Here is a 16,704-nt window from a genome sequence, read left to right on the forward strand (position 1 = left end):
GAACCCTGACAGACAGAACATGGAAACCTCAATCATGCCAAAGACTTTTGAGGAAAAGCAATAAAAATGAAAACAAAATAGATTACATTTGAAACCGAGCTGGAAGCAGCATCACCTCCTGTACCCCTCTCCTATGAAGCTGCCTGGAGTAGCACCATGATACTCCATGGCAAGTCAGAAAGAAATATGCTGATGAACTGGAGCCCGTTTATACTACAGCTGAAAGAGCAGGGAAATATAGGAAACAAAAGCAAAGATGTCCTAGCATTTCCCCCAGAAGTAGCTTTCATTCAGACAGCAATGTTCAGAGCGCCAGCCCTGATGGTCATCTTCAGCTTCTACTCCAGCTCAACGATTTAATGGAAGTACGTATAGTTACCTACAAGTGCAATGCATAGCAAGTTTCAAATGCTTTAAATTTAAAATTAGGCAGCAAACCAAGACTTTGAGTTACTCAATCTTATTCTCTGTTCAGCAGTGGCAACATCCTCACACAAACAACATATGATTAATATATGAAGCCCTTCAACAGTGCTTCAAATGATCCTCCATCATTTTAAGGGCTATGTTCTTGATTTTGACACACATAACCACCTTTTTAGCTCTGTCACCTTCACAAGAGAGAGAATACTCTCAGCTGTCATGCTCGTGTCTCCATCCCTCTGCCTCAAGTCACGCATTTGGCAGCAGCAGGAGTGCTGCAGCACAGCAGAAAAACAATATGCTTAGGCCTTGGCTCCCTTAATTCTGCACCTTGAAGACAACTCAACCTACTTCGCTTTTGCTATGAACCCTGTTCTCCAATATTGTTGTCAAAGCCTACTGCCATCTCAGAACACTAATAAGAGTTCCTAAATACTTGGACATATTGAAATAGCATCCTAGATATTTCATGTTGCATTTGCTAGCATTTAAGTAGAAGTGCCTCTTATACTTGTAGAAGAGCTATTTTTGCCAGAGTTTTAGAAGGCAGAAAAGGTATCATAATACACTCCTGCTAATACAGCTACTTAGACTCAAAACACGTGAGAGTTTGAGACAGAATTGGTATTGGTATTGGGAGGCTACCTGTTCAATTTTTTTCTCTATCTCTATAAATAAATCTAAACTTCACTGAGTTCAGCCTTGACACACACTTATTCTTCTCCTCCACAAAGCCAGATTTAATCAGACAATCCTGTGTTAACTTTACATCCAGTACTGATTTTCAAAACTGCCCTCCCACTCTTCACATAGACTTCAGCATCCCACCTACAATCTCTCATCTATTCAGTGCTTGTTTTGTTCTTCAGTCTTGGCCTCAGTCCAGTCTTTTCACAAAGCGTGGAAAAAAGCAGGGACATATAAAGAAGTACAAAACCCTACAAACCCCCAGAAGCACTCATTATAAAAAAGTACCCCATGGTGGAGGGGCATGCATTTGGAGAGACAGGGATGAATCCGTTTCCTGAATTTCATAAGGGATTCCATACATAAATCATAGATACAGACGTGTGTATACATATGCAGAAAACATATATGTGTGTATACATATGTATATGAAGAAAACACATGCATATGATTATATACACACTTTTATTGAGCAGAAAACCTTATCAGCATCACTGGAACCACAATGAGGAATGCAAACTAATTTACAGAGTCATGCAATAGGTATTAAGTTTGACAGCGAATGAAGCACAATGTCAGTGCTACAGCCTCCCAGCTCAAGATTTCAGGCCCAAGAACCAATTTACCCAGCGTCAGACTGGAGTATGCAGCAGAGTTAAACCATGCAGGAAGAGCTCCATTTCTCAGGCACCATTATCCGCTCACCTCAGTATCCCACGTTGAAAGGCTGGCCCCACCAATGCTAGGCTCAGCTGTACACCTCTCCAAGACTCACTCATTGATTTCTGGGAAGTTGTGTGTCAACATTTTGAAAAGTTCATGTAATTCCACAGTCAAAATGCTGACATAGAAGAAAGCATCAAAATAATGATTGTTACAAGGTACTGAAATCCATTGTTTAAAGTTTCAGTACCTTGTAAGTCACCGTTACTATAGGTGTTTCCCTGATACACTGGAATGGGAATTTTCGTAATTAAACTATACTTTGGTAGAGATCCTGGACTAGTTCTGTCATACAGCACTGGACTGCCTGTTGAATTGCAAATACAGTTTCTGTTCACACACGAGAAGCTAGTCATGTAATCTTCAGTTAAGACACTAACGAAAGGGTCCCCAATTAATCATGGTATTCTTTGCAAGAGCAGATATCCTCATTAGGAAAGCTGCAGGACATTAACAAGTTCCACTTTGAGGGTGTTCAATTAACTCATCGACTAAATATGTGCCAGGCAACTTGAACTGGCCTAGCTTTTCCAGTCTCCTCTTTCTAGCTGCACCATTTGGGATCCCAGTCATGTATAAAGTAGCGGTTCTTTCTGCACTTTACAATGCCTTTGAGAACGCTGCCAGTGGACAACAAACAACAGCCACTGAAGTGTTTAACAGGTCTTTCATTTACACCCATAAAAAGTTAAGTGTGCACTTGGGGAGTTCAGCACAATTTAAAAAAAAAAAACAAAAAACCAAACCATCCTCTACCTTATAAACAGGGAATGACTTAACCTGCCAACAACGAGCATGGTTGGAGCTCCGTCTGGATCATGTCATGCCTTGATTTTTGCCGAACCTCAGCAGTGGGTGATCTTGCATACAAAGTGAGCTCTGAGACAAAAGCACTATAGGGTGAGTTAAGGACAAAGTAGCAGCTTTCAGCCTGGATTCCCTGATAAGCTGTCAAGTAAAAATCCCTTGCCAGGGCAGGATTATTCCCTAGAGTATACATTTCCAACACTTTGTCTCGCCTAATTTTTTAAGTGTCTTGAGCTTGGAGCCTTTCAGTTGTTTTGCGGGAAGAGCCATTTTGAGGCTCAGCACAAAGGATGGCTTGCACAGCAGCTGGGCCCTCGCTGCAGTCAATGCATAAGGAGCAGCTTCTCCAGGCGCAGGATCCCGGCCTCTGAAATGGCCTCCAGTCCCGTTGCCTGAAAACCACCCAGACTCGCTTTTGAGTGATCCCACCCTAACACTGCCTAGTTACATCCCCATTTCTCTGCTTCTTTCCAAACATGATATTCACTGGTTTTAAACAGCTGAAAGGCATCATTTCTGCACTTTGTCATGAGTCAGAGTGAACCATTTACTTTTCTTCATCTGTTCCTTGCATCATTCTCGTTCCATTTTATTTCTGCTCTCTGGGTTTCATCACATTTGCAACCATCTCTCTTGTACTCTGAGCTTCCCAAGTGTAAACACCAATCATTATCACTACATGTTTGCTCTGGAGACCCTTGCATTCATTATTCAAAATGGCATTGGGCATTTTTGCTCTCAGTAGTACTACAGACCCATCTTGTGTATCTATCAACACTACCAATTCCTGAAATATTATCATCTGCTCCATCTTTCTGAACAATTTGGAGAGGAAAAGAAAGTAACTAAGGAACCAGGAAAAGGGAGAAGGGAGGTATCTATTGGGAAAAAAAACAACAAACCAAACAAAAACAGTGGTGAAAAGCACAAGGCAAACCCAACATCCAAGCCTCCAGCTAAGGTTCTTTCTTTAGTCCATAGGAGAAACTGTGTCTTTGTTTCAAAAAACTGTACTACATCAAGTGTGTGCTCACCATCCTGGAGGTGACCAAAGGCACGTTGCTCAACATGGGATAGAGCTCCTCATTGCAGATCAAGAGACTTGCCCACAGGTTGCAGAAAAAGATCGCAGCTTCTCATGTCCAGCCAAAATCAACCAGACCCATGTGACTGTTCACAAGTTTATTAGTACAGGGAAGAAACTGAAGACCAACCACAGCTTTGAAAGTAATTCTAAGCACTTAATTCCAGCTATGGGCCTCAGAAACATCTAAACTAATTGTGTGTTCAAGTGTAGCTCATACTTCTATTGCAGACAGAACATCACCAGATTGCAAGTGCAATCAAAAGCCCATTTTCTTAGTTTAATTTGCCATTAGTACGCTGCAGGTTTATAGAGCCAAACAAACAACTGCAACTAAATTCTCATTGCCGTTTCAAACTGTTTCCAAGTAAATATCATAGCAACATTATCAGAACCTTGAGTTCATTTAATCTCAAATTCTATAGAATAGAACAACACTAGCAACTGTTAAACAGAAAACAGAAAATGTAGTCCTCCTGGGTAAACCAAGTATCTCCCCAGCTCCAGAGCAATGGGGTAAGACTCCCGAGATAAAAACTGCCATTTAAAGATCTTCTCATGACTTTAACACCGAGAAGAAAAAACCCAAACTCTAGGTTTATATATATATATATATCTATATATATATATATCTATCTATCTATCTATATCTATAATGCAGTATTTAAAGAGTAGTGCTTACAGATTTTTAATACATACCAAACACTGATGAATGTCTTTATTTCAACCTGAAGTAGAATCATTTATATGAGTGGTAACAAACTAAGTAGTATTTCACAGATTGTCTTCTGTTTCATAACTGCAAAGAAAATAAACCACCCCAATGGCAGCAGCACCCATGTCCCAAGTTGAAGGTGTCTCTTTACTGAGGGAGCTCAGCACTGCACAGCCAGCAAGCACCACTGCCCTGCAAGCATCAGCAAATTGGAAAGGAAGTGATGGAGGCCTTGTCAGGAGAAATCAGTTACTTCAGCTTAAACTGCATTTAAAATGAACAGAAAGTAGCTGCCTGTGTTACCCGGAAAAAACCACTGGGTTACAAGCTTCAGGATGGGTGGCTGACAGCGCCCTGCACTTGCAAATCTTGCCTCCCGTGCTGGCTGGCGGCGGGGTGGCTGACGTGGGGATCACCCCCGAGGACGCCTGCCCTGGCAGCAGTGGCGGGGGTCCTGGCGGGGCTGGGGGCAGCCAGCGCCCATGGGAACCCGCATGGCCCCGGGGCTTCACGGGTGACCGGTCTTGTCAGCCCTATTCAGCCCTGCTCCCCAAGCACAATAACCAGCAGCCACGCTCCCATAATATGGGCCTCCCCCTTCTCCCTGCTTTTATCATCCTTCATATCTCAACGATGACAGGACTGAAAGGGCTTCTGATGGGAAATGTGCCTTGAATTAGCATATTTCCCCCTGCGTACAATGGAGGCATTAAGCTGCTGCGTTTTGAAAGTCCAAACAAAAGCAGCCCAGGCCGTTTTTAGCAGCAGTGTTTGAAGTTTTATTCCCCCACTCTCGCTCCCAAGTTGCAAGCATATTTAACAAATTTTCACTCTTTCTGAAAAGAAGGAAGGGCAACCGATAAAATCTAAAGTAGTGATTTATATTATTTGATAAGTTTCAGACTTTTAAAAGAAAAAAAAAAAAACAGCCACTCTTCTGATGTGGCAAAGAGCAACATGGTGTCGGTGCAGTGTTCCCACTGAACCGCACGCTCGGGGTCCATCCCCTGGTGAACTTGTCTGGATGTCCCCAGCACTTGCACGGACCCTGTCATCGAGGATTTTGCAATTGAAGTACATTTACAGTAACCCGTACCAGTGCACACTGCTAAAAATACTGGTTTTCAATGAGAATTTAAACTGCTGTGCTGCAAGGAGAAACACAGAAGCCTCCCCCACACCCGGGATTATCCTTTGGTTTAACTTGAGGGTTATAAACAGGAGAGCTGAACCTCAGAAGTAAAACCTTTATGAAATGGCTTCATATAGAAAGTGAATAGCTATTTACCAGGGAAAGGAGGGCAGGAGGAAGTAGATGGAAATGACAAATTCAACACAGGGAGCAGAGGAGAAAAAAGCACTCCCCTATCAAAACATCTTTGGGCAACAACTGCTAGGAAAACAAATCTACCTCAGCTCAGTGTGTTGGTCTGCAATTGCTCATTAGCACAGCTGGACCATTGGAAGCTAGTTCGTGGCTTTCTTGGTAAAGAGGCATGTCTGCTTTCCTATGTTAAACAGAATTTTCTGAGAGGAAGACGTAAGATTACACGGCCAAAATATTTCTCAGAGGAAGGGTTTGGTGGTGATTTTTTATAATTTTTCTTCTTCTTCCCCCTCCCAAGATTTACAAGGTATTTATGTAATCTTCTATATGCGGCACAGCTAAGAACAAAAATCACGCTCCTTAACAACATGAGATTACAGCAGAAAAGCAGAATGCCAATGAGATCCCAGGCAGGCAGCCTGCAAGTGAGGTGGATATAAAAACCATGCAGAAAAAAAGCCTGGGATGCAGCCTGTAGAAAAGTCATGTAGGAGAAATGCCTGCTTTGCTCAGAATCTTCTGTTTCAGGAAATCTTCCTGAGGATCAGAAACCATCCCTACTCCTTGATTTCTTTAGCAGCAATGCTCAAGATACTCAGTCTCTGCTGTGCATGAGCACTTTGCTCTTCAACCATCCATTTTTACCCTGCCACGTGCCATATGGCCCACACAGTGCCAGTGCTCCCTCCCATAGAGTGCCAACCCTGGGGATTTTGCAGATCTGCGTTACCTGGCAGGAGAGATGTTTCACTTACTCATTTCCACCAGAACCAAAGAGTTACTGGTGCTGATGCAGTATAGTGTCCATATGGCAACTGTGCAGCAGTGACTGAGGTCTAACTGTAGACATATTCCTCCCTCCAGCAGATGTTCTCACACACTTCTCACCAAAATGTTCCTTGCGGCATCAAGCGCCTACAGCCTAAGGGTCTGTCTGCTAATGATTCGCACTCTCCTCTGACGCACCAGCTAAGCCAGTAACAAGCCAACTCTCCCCCCGGGAAAGCTTTTTCACAGTCTCCAATAGCCACATGTTCATTTTAACAATTATGTTTGCTGTACTTGGGGACACACATGACTGGATGGTGACTTTCTGACCAAAGTGGGCTAAAGAAATCTGGCTGGAGAGTACTATGCACTATTTGGTGGTATTTCTCTACCACCACCTATAAATTGCCTCTAAAGGCTGGACATACATTTTTCCATGCTCTGAGGCACTGCACAACTTGGTGCCAAAATAGTGGACAAGACCCTCTTATGTTACCACAGAAAAGTCTCACATCAAAACAAAAGGAGGAAGGACTTATGATGCCTTTCAGAAGCCTTCATCCAGTCATTAACAGATGGATGAGTGTAATAAAAGCAGCCTAGGCAGGAGACAGGGGAATTAAAGACCAAAACAGAGATCAGTTTTCTCACTCATACTAGGATGAGCAAAACTTCACTTTATAAGCACTCCTTCTGAGATGTGTCCTTTAGAAGTGTTGTTCCATCAACTGCTGCAACTGCTTGACACAGAAAATTAAATAAACCGGCTTCATTTACAAAGAGTTGTACTTGTACCATTGCAGTTCTTACATGTCACAAAAAGATGGTGTATTGGTGTTGCATGGCAGGGTTTTGGTAGCAGGGGGGCTACAAGGGTTGCTTCTGTGAGAAGCTGCTAGCAGCTTCCCCTGTGGCCAACAGAGCCAACGTCAGCTGGCTCCAAGACAGATCTGCCACTGGACAAGGCCAAGCTGAAGCCCGTCAGTGATGGTGGTAGCACCTCTGTGATAATATATTTAAGGAAGGAAAAAAAAAACAATGCAACAGCAATTGCAGCAGAAGAGAGGAGTGAGAATATGTGAGAGAAACAGCTCTGCAACAGCAAGGTCAGAGAAGAAAGAGGAGGAGGAAGTGCTCCAGGCTCTGGAGCAGAGATTCCCCTGCAGCCCGTGGTGCAGATCTCCACCTTTAGTCCGTGGGGGACTCCACGCCGGAGCAGGTGGGTGCCCGAAGGAGGCTGTGACCTCGTGGGAAGCCTGGGCTGGATCAGGTTCCTGACAGGACCTGTGGACCCACGGGGAGAGGAGCCCACACTGGAGCAGGTTTGCTGTCAGGACTTATGACCCCGCGGGGGACCCACACTGGAGCAGCCTGTGCCTGAAGGACTGCACCTTGTTGGAGGGACCCACACTGGGTTTGTGAAGTTTGTGAAGAGCTACAGCCCATGGGAAGGACTCATGTTGGAGCAATTCATGGAGGACTGTCTCCTGTGGGAGGGACCCCACCCTGGAGCAGGGGAAGAGTGTGAGGAGTCCTGCCCCTGAGGAAGAAGGAGAAGCAGAAACAGTGTGTGATGAACTGACCACAACCACCATTCCCCATCCCCCTGTGCTGCTGTGGAGGAGGAGGTAGAGAAAATAGGGAGTAAAGTTAAGCCCAGGAAGAAGGGAGGGGTGGGGGAAAGGTGTTTTAAGATTTAGTTTTTATTGATCATTATCCTACTGTGATTTGATTGGTAATACAATCAAATTAATTTTTCCCAAGTTGAGTCTGCTTTGCCCATGATGGTAATTGCCGAGTCATCTCCCTGTCCTTATCTTGATCCATGAGCCTTTCATTGTATTTTCTCTCCCCTGTCTAACTGAGGAGGGGGAGTGATAGAGTGGCTTCGGTGGGCACCTGGCATCCAGCCAGGGTCAATCCACCACAGATGGTAAGAGAAATGCTCGCTAAAAAGTTCTAGTAAACTCAGCAATGAGATTTTAGGCTTCCTGGGGAAGGGATCTATCAACAGAAACTTCAGGTAAAATAAGTCTCATAACTGAATTTAGATCAAAAAAAGACAAGGCCAAGAAAAAAAGTCCTCCGCTGATTAGGAGATATGTCTCACCTGTGAAATCCCTCTTTGGGATGGCTGGGGTATGGAGAAGAAAGGAAGTGAAAGAAGTCAGAACAGGGTAGAGCAATGCCTTTCATGTTGCTGATGCCCCAAAGGGACCTACCACAGTACTTCACCAATTAAGGAAATATTCTGAAATTCCAGTTATTCTTCAGATTTGCTGGATTCAGACCAACGATGAATACACAGCACATGCTGCCATCCGCTGTGACATTCTGGCACAGGGCAGCACCCTACCAACAATGGCACCACTCTTCCTTTCAAAAAGTCCCAGAAAGAGCGCTCTGTATTCTCATGTGATGAGACGGGCTTTTACAACTCAGATCACTACAGGTTATTGAACCCTGACAGTAATGTTACTGAAGGTTCACTTGCTTTTTCTTAGACCTCAACAGGTACATATGATATCTAAGCTAAAACAAACAATCCCTCATTGCACTTATTTTGGCATCACAAGTCACTATCTTGCTGAGACAAAACTATCTTCTCACCTCCACATTGAGTAAGTGCTATTAACTTTTCCAGTATCCCACCTACTGCTATTTTTTTCTGTGTAAGTGAACAACATAGAATTATCTCAGAATATGCTTCACACTTTAGCTTTCAGTGAGAAGAGAAAGCCACAGAAAACATTCAGGACATACTATGCCTGCTCCTGCAGGCAGAAATAGTTTCTGGCCTTCTATATATAATCTCATGAAAAAACAAACCCCAAAACTCAAAGAGAGATTGATTTGCTATGAAGCAGGACAAGTCCCTCACATCTCCTTTCCTGTCCTTTTAACTCAGTCTAACAAAACTGACTCCCTGGTTCATTACTATTTTTACTACTTTCTAAACGTGACCCTGACTTGGGGAATCTGGCTGAAGGTAGGAATCAAGGCAGAGGTGATTTTCAGTCTTCTCATGATATGGTAGATATTTGCTAGCCTAAAATTTCTGCTTAAATGAGAGCGCCCCAGCACTCATTCAGACACACAAGGACATTAACGCAAAAAGCATCCTGAGCTCTCAAGGCTGCCCTTGGGACAGAGGAACACAGCCCCATTAAATAGAAAATTCCTTTCAAGTCAAGGCTGGAGAGCTGGGAACACCAAATACTGGAGCTGGGCTGCTGGCCACATCATGACCAAGATCAGGAGAGCAATGAAAGTAGGTACAGAGCAGGGTGAGAGGAGAAGGAAGGTCTCCTGACATTTCATCCTATGCTTCCTACTCGCAATGCAGTGCCTGGATGGAGCCCATCATTCACAGCACTGAAGTTTCCCACAGGGATCCTTCATGGTCCCAGGCATGCTGCATGAGCTAATCCCAAACTGGAGAGGAATATCCTGTGTCCGGCTACAGAGGAGCTTCCTCAGAGATACACATAACTCCAGAAACACTCAAGTTCCTGTATGCTTAAAAACATATAAACCCTTCACTCCTCAAAAGCCATGCTCCTCTTTCCTTTCTACCCATGGTAGCTGCAACATAACAACGTTACAGATGTCAACAAAATTTAATCTCATTCCCAAATATTTCAAAGAGAAAGGGTTTAGAGCTTCATACAAAAAACCCCCCACCAAAACCACTTAATCCAAGATGCAGCAACCAAATATATGAGATGCCCTAGGGAAGTAAATTGTAATTTTCCAACAGCTTTGAATCACCTGACGTAGTGTTAGACATGCTAGTCCATCTTGATAATTATTGCTCAAGATTTTTCCTCAGGACACAAAATACCTACTAACAATACATAGAGGGTCCCACTTTCCACCCTACAAATAGCAGCACTGTTATGAATATGCTGTGCAAATAAGCCCTGCGCAATACCACAGAAAAAAGAAAATGCACACCTAAAGCTGAGCAGATATTCAGAACCAAAAGAGAGGGAATACATGAAAGCAGCTATTTCCACCTTAAAATATTTGTAATTTCTACTACACAACTCATTTTCTTTTCAAAAAGCCTCTGCTTCTCAGTGCTGGTGTAAACCCTAAATTTAGAGACATGGGGAAAGAATTATTATTCCTCTACAGTAAGCATTACAGAAGGAATTTCTGCCATCATTTTTCCTTTGGACTATATTTTAGCCTGAATTTAACCTTTCTTTGCTATACAGAATAATTGCTGTGCCTGTAAGTAAATGAGATTAGAGGGGAAAGTATGTTTTTGCTTGGAAACATGCCATTAAAACCCACTGTTGGAAAACAAAGTATATAATCTGAATAGACTGTCCTTTTGTGTTTGCTGAGATACTTCACAAATGTAGGACAGGTGTATTACCCTTTTTAGTGCATAAACTAGGCCAGAAAAACTGCTTTCACAAACACTAAAATCACTTTATTGATCTTTCACAGTATGTGCCTAGATTTCCAGATGGACTCTAAACTACAGGGGTCAATTAGATACAACATATATCTTTAAACATACCAAATTAATCTGAACAGAAAATGATAACAAATAAAATAGGTTACCATTCATGTGTGCTGTATCTTTCAGGAGCAGGAAAGCTACTTTCAAGTTCACCCCAAGGAACATTTCGGTAATACTTCTCTGAATTTTTAGCTAAGCTATTTTTTTCTTTCACATATTATTTTTGAAACTTTATAAAAGTTTCCTAAATTCTTCATGCTAATTAGATTCTAATCCAATTCACCAGATGTGGGCAGTCATCAGTACTCTTTGCATTAAGGACTTGTGATTCAAAAAGATACAGAAGTTGCTTCAGCTCTTCCTCAGCAAGGAAGCACTCTTCAGCATTTCACTTTGACAAAAGTATCAATCAAGGACTGAAGTGAGCAGCACAGGTTACATTTCTACCTTATACCAAGTTTCTCCTCTCTCAATAGCTTTTGCATCATTTACCATTTATTTATGTTTGTGCCTAAATGCAACATCAAAAGCATGAACTATTCAGCTGCAATAGCAGTATTTTCTCTCTTAACAATTTATTCAACAATGTTCCTTTTTAGAGAGGATTTTACAGAGTCAGAGGCAAATGGAAATGCAGTTTTAAAGGTGAGATGGTCAAGGCTCATACTGCACTTAGGAAATACCATGCAGCAGGGAAATAACTAGCAACTATGACAATACATTTAAATGCTGGTACCCTATACTTACTCATTAGTGTCCTTCTGGAATTCTGCTCCTTTCACAAAGTTTCTTTCTTTTGCCTTCAAAATAGCTGTGATTTGCTCATACATGATATGCCCTAACCCCCCTCTGATAACCTCTACTGACACAGTCATATTTTTCCCACTTGCATTTTCACATCGTTCGAATGCACGCAGCATTGTCAGCCTCCTCTGCCTCCACCTCTCCTTTCCTATATTATGTGCAGAACCCATTTGTTTCAGATTATAAAAAGCAGTAGTAGATTCTGTAGCAACTAAAAAGAAGTAGCCGGCATATGGGATCTGTGGGAAATTTGATCTGGTAAGTGAAATGAGACTCAACTTTAGAAGTAACTGATAAATGGGAGAGAAGTTTCAAATATTATTACTATAAGATGGGTCGCATTTTCCTTTTAAAGTTGTACGGAAGAACTGTGGCCACTGCCCTTGCAGAAAACTGCAATAAACGTGGGGTTTTTTTAAGGAATGTGGCAGATGGCCCTGGCTTCAAATATAGAAGACCTTCCTACACAAAACAGAGGTGCTGGCACATGATACATGGGTAGAAGGATTGTTATGGGTACTCTCCTGGGAATATGTACACCCAAGAGGTGAAATAGCAGGATAAGAGAGAAACAAGGGGGATCAAAAGGAAAAACAAAGCTGAGAAGGAAGAGGGAAGAAGGAAGTACCAGAGCAGCAGGCTCAGAAGGCATGGTGACACCATGTTTGCAACAGAGGAAAACGCAAAAAGCATAGCATTCGGAGCAGATGGGGAGCGCAAATGTACCTTTTTTACATGGGGATTCAGATTATTGCATTGATCGCTATTTCTGAATGACTAAAGGGGACTTGAGATGGCAAGGAAAGAAATTACTTCAGTTCAGATGCAGGAGGTGGCAGAGCTCTGTCAGACTCCATCCACCTCCCACACGAGTGGGAAAGCAGCACTTCTGAGTCCTGAAAGCAGGCAAGGTTGTGCCAAACCCACGGTGGGTTTCACCCTGCATCTGGACCACTTCAGGAACCCATACTGGAGACTCTCCAATCCAAGCAGCAACCACCGGCAGTTGTCTTCTCACTCACAATCTTCCTCCCCTGTCGCATGTCACGGCTTCGGGCTCACTTTCTTTGTCTCCCTCCCGAATTACTCCTCCTGCTTTCAGCCTGTGCTTAATCCTCCAGGAAACCTCACTCTCCCGAGAAGAAGAGTGCTTCTGTACGTAATCTCCAGACAGCAGCTGTGACCCCAGCACCCAGAAAGGGGATCATTGTGCAAAACCGTGGTATCAGGGATGAACTTCCCCTCTCCCCCCTCTCCCTTTATTTAAGGGCTGCTGGAAGCACGCTGTTAGTTTATGCGCACACACTGCCAGCAGAGATCTTCGCTGGCAGCTGTGGGGTGCTTGTCCCTTTGCCCTCATTGCAGGCTGCCCTCAGAATCTGCACAACCATCTATTTTTTTATTTTTTATTTTGCATTTTAAGGGATTGAACTTCCCACCTGCCAACAGAAGGAGCACTTGTTTTTTGCATTCAGTCCTCGAGGCTACAGCAGTATTACTGAAAAGTCACTTTGTCCATTTTTAATATCCAGAAATACAGAACAGCTGTGCTTTCTCGTTGTCCTTTTGTATAAGAGTGGCTCAGAAACAATACTAAATTCAAGGCTGCCAAGGCAACCTCGGACCTGAACTGCCTGAAAAAAATGTTTTTCTTTTTTTTCTTTTTTTCCTTTTTTCCACTTTATACTAGTTCTCAAGACACACTATCCTACCAGCATCAGTTGGTAAAGTAACAGGTGTTATTTTAAGGCAGAAGAATCCGAATGATGTAATTCTTCATGGCAGGCTTATCAGCCTTTTAGCACACTCAGCTTTTATTACTTTGACACAAGATAAACTTATGTAACAGCACAGAACGTACTAATTTACAGGATAACAACATGGATGTCAAGTTTGGAACACTGCGCTTTTGTTTCAGACTGGATATTTCCCATACTCATAGGAAAGGTATATGCTGCACAAACACATTTATAAGCATCCAGGTGGAATTCAATATATTGAAAGAAGCTAAAGTACTCTGGAGTGATTAACAAATGTGCTTCAGCAGAATGGCACAAAAGGATAATTAAGGACTAAACCCACAGAGATACTGAGACAACTAAAATCTCTCCAATTTCTTCTGATCAGAAAAGATCACTTGTCCATAGATGTTGTACAGGTGGACACAAAAGTGGTTCCTTTTGCAGGTAAGATCACTGCAAGTAGCTCCAAACCCTCCCATTTTATAATGAAAATCCTCCTGTGTGGAGACAGTGAGGATATATGTGGCCACGAAGCTGAATAATACCCTTCCTTTGCCTCCTTCCTTGGCTACTGTTTCTCACGCATGCAGAAGCGTGCTGGAAGCCATCCGCTGGTCTCTGGCAAAATAAGAGTCGGAGCAAAAACAGTATCAGAAAGACAGAGCTGTCTGAAATGGCAAAAATGCCAGGGGAAGAAAATTGCCATGACTTCTTCTTAAGTTTTCCAAAATCAGTCTGTTTGGCTTAGCCTTCATCCCAGAGGACAAATACAAAACCACATCAAGGACAAAGAAATGCCTTTTTTTCGTCTAGCTCAATACAAGTTTTCCAAGATTCTGCCTATGCAATTCAAGGCATCATCTCTCCAATGCAACTGAACTGAAACAATGCAACTCTGGTGAAAGGTAAATGGTCACCATTCATCTTATCAAAATGGATCGCTGCAAAACAGTTTTCTTTGCTCTCATCCTTCCAAAATTCTCCTATTCACCCCTTGAAGTATTGATATCAAAGTCCTCAAGGAGGAAAGAAAAATAACCAAAAAGGACACACACTACTTTCTCAAAGGCTGAGACAGATTTCCAGAAGGGACTTTATACTGAGATACTATTTGTCCACCCTTAAAACACACTTTCCCTTTCCTCCTTGGAGAGAATTATGCTTAAAAGAGGTACATCGACAACACATTCCTGCTGGCTTTGGCTGATATCTTCAGGATTTGTGGTCCTGGTGAAAGACACTTTGCTACCATGGGCTGGAGAAAAGTTCCCAGCTGTAACTCCACATAGGTGAGCCCTTCCCACTCACGCCTGCTTCCCTTTTCTATTTGAAGAGAAGCACTTGCTTACACACTATCTGCCATGCTTAGTGCTGCATACACAGGCTGCTCTGCATACCCAAGCATTTATACAGAAACCCAGACCTTCTATAGATGAGGCGCCTGCAACCACTGAACAGGCTGAGGACCCCATACCATAGTGACAAAACGCTGCAGGCTGCAATGGGCCATGAATATTCATATATTTCTGTATCTGTTCATGTATCATCAGTGAGCATCAGTGCTACTTCAGGTGGTTGGCACCAGTGCTGCCTTCCTCATCAAGTGCTTCACAGTGAGTAAGCAGCTCTGAGGCAGATCCATAATCACTGCAGATGCTGTTTGCCTGTCTTCATCATGTCTACACAAGTGAACATATGGCCTTCTAGCATAAGGCCAGCTTATACAGTCATTAATTAGATATAATTTCAGACTGTTCAGTGTATCTGATATAAAAATCTGTCCTCTGTCAGGAGTGTCCCCATGCTATAGAAACTTCCTCTGTGAATTACCTCACCTGATGAGGAAGAGTTAGTTCCTTTGCCTGTGACCTCATACATTTCTGTTTATTACAAATGCAGGTAAAGCAACATAAACACACCTGAACTTGCCAGTGGGTTGTTTCTCACTTTCTCTAGTTCTCACTACAAGCAGATGAGTGTTCCCCTCTCTCTCCAAGAATGCAGCATCTAAGATATTCTCCAAAAGCACCATCACAGCCCAGCCAGGCGTTACGATTACATCAATTCAGTCACGCTGCCAGGCTTAGAGAGCTAGTCACTGAACTCAAGGAAAGCTCAGGGAAGTAACCATCCCATATGTAGGCATACCTCATGACTCTATACACCAAAGTGAACTTGGTGAATTGTTGGAGTTTGCTTGTTTTAAAGTGAATAATCATAAAGATGATCAATTAAGGCTGAAGGCTCAGAAAAGTTGGTATGCAAAGTACATTTTTGGTAAAAGAGCATAAAACCTTGCTCAGATTTTGTTTCATTACTTCATTTTCTCACACAGCAGCATTAAACAGCATAAGGCACATACACAGCCCCAGACTGGGCTGCTACTCAGAAGTAACTAGAGTGCATGAAAACCTCACTGGGGTTTCCTCATCAACCCACATGCAAAGGAGGACTCTAAGTCATGCTCTCTTCCTTCATCCCTCACAGCACCATGCTGAAGTTTGCAATATAGCACCATTTGCAGAAAAGCACAGCAAAGTCATGGAGCTTGTGAGAATTTCCCAAGATCAGATGAGGTGCAAACTGCCAGTTTGGAAAGAGTAAGATATGACCTACAGGCACAGTCTGGAGTTTGTGGGGGAGAGGACCTTCCATGTGAAATGTGGGGAGTTTTCAGCAAAGCAAAGCAGGTATTTTAGAGAAAGGACTGAGGATTTAACAGCAGCAAGAAAAAAAGGCATTTAAGGGACAGCGCTCAGTTCATCATCTTTGATGGTACTGAATTATTCCTGAATTACTGTAAAGGACTTTTTAACTTCTCTTAGTAGCTCTTGATTAGACACCAGTTACAGAACAAAAAGACCCCAACAATAGTGGCCCTTCAAAATACAGGGATGGTTAGAGGTCCTTTTCTGTGGAAACAGATGGGCAATAAGATCTTTCCTTCAGAAGTTGGCTGGTTCACTGGTTTCTCCTTGAACCCTGTAATGTTTGCATATGCTTATTTTTAGCTGAGCAAATAAACTAACTTGAAAGTGCATTGAACCCCTCTTTCATGTGAGCCCTGTAAGCTTTACTGAATTCTTTTGCTAGATACAAGTCTCTCACAGAACTGAGTAGTAACAAATTACATATATCTACTGATTA

General features: G+C 42.7%; 1 protein-coding gene across 1 annotated transcript in view; it reads right to left on the reverse strand.

Annotated features, from left to right (window-relative positions):
* The window catches only part of GPM6B (glycoprotein M6B), a 47,904-nt gene extending 36,127 nt beyond the window's left edge, over positions 1-11,777 (reverse strand). Inside the window, exon 1 of the mRNA XM_026867870.1 lies at positions 11,759-11,777. Within this exon, the coding sequence (XP_026723671.1) occupies positions 11,759-11,762 (4 nt within the window). The 5' untranslated portion in view covers positions 11,763-11,777. The remainder of the gene's footprint in view (positions 1-11,758) is intronic.
* Positions 11,778-16,704: the final 4,927 nt, after the last annotated feature.

Source organism: Athene cunicularia (assembly GCF_003259725.1).
Source record: "Athene cunicularia isolate RWA chromosome 1 unlocalized genomic scaffold, athCun1 chr1_part1, whole genome shotgun sequence".
Lineage (NCBI taxonomy): Eukaryota > Metazoa > Chordata > Aves > Strigiformes > Strigidae > Athene > Athene cunicularia.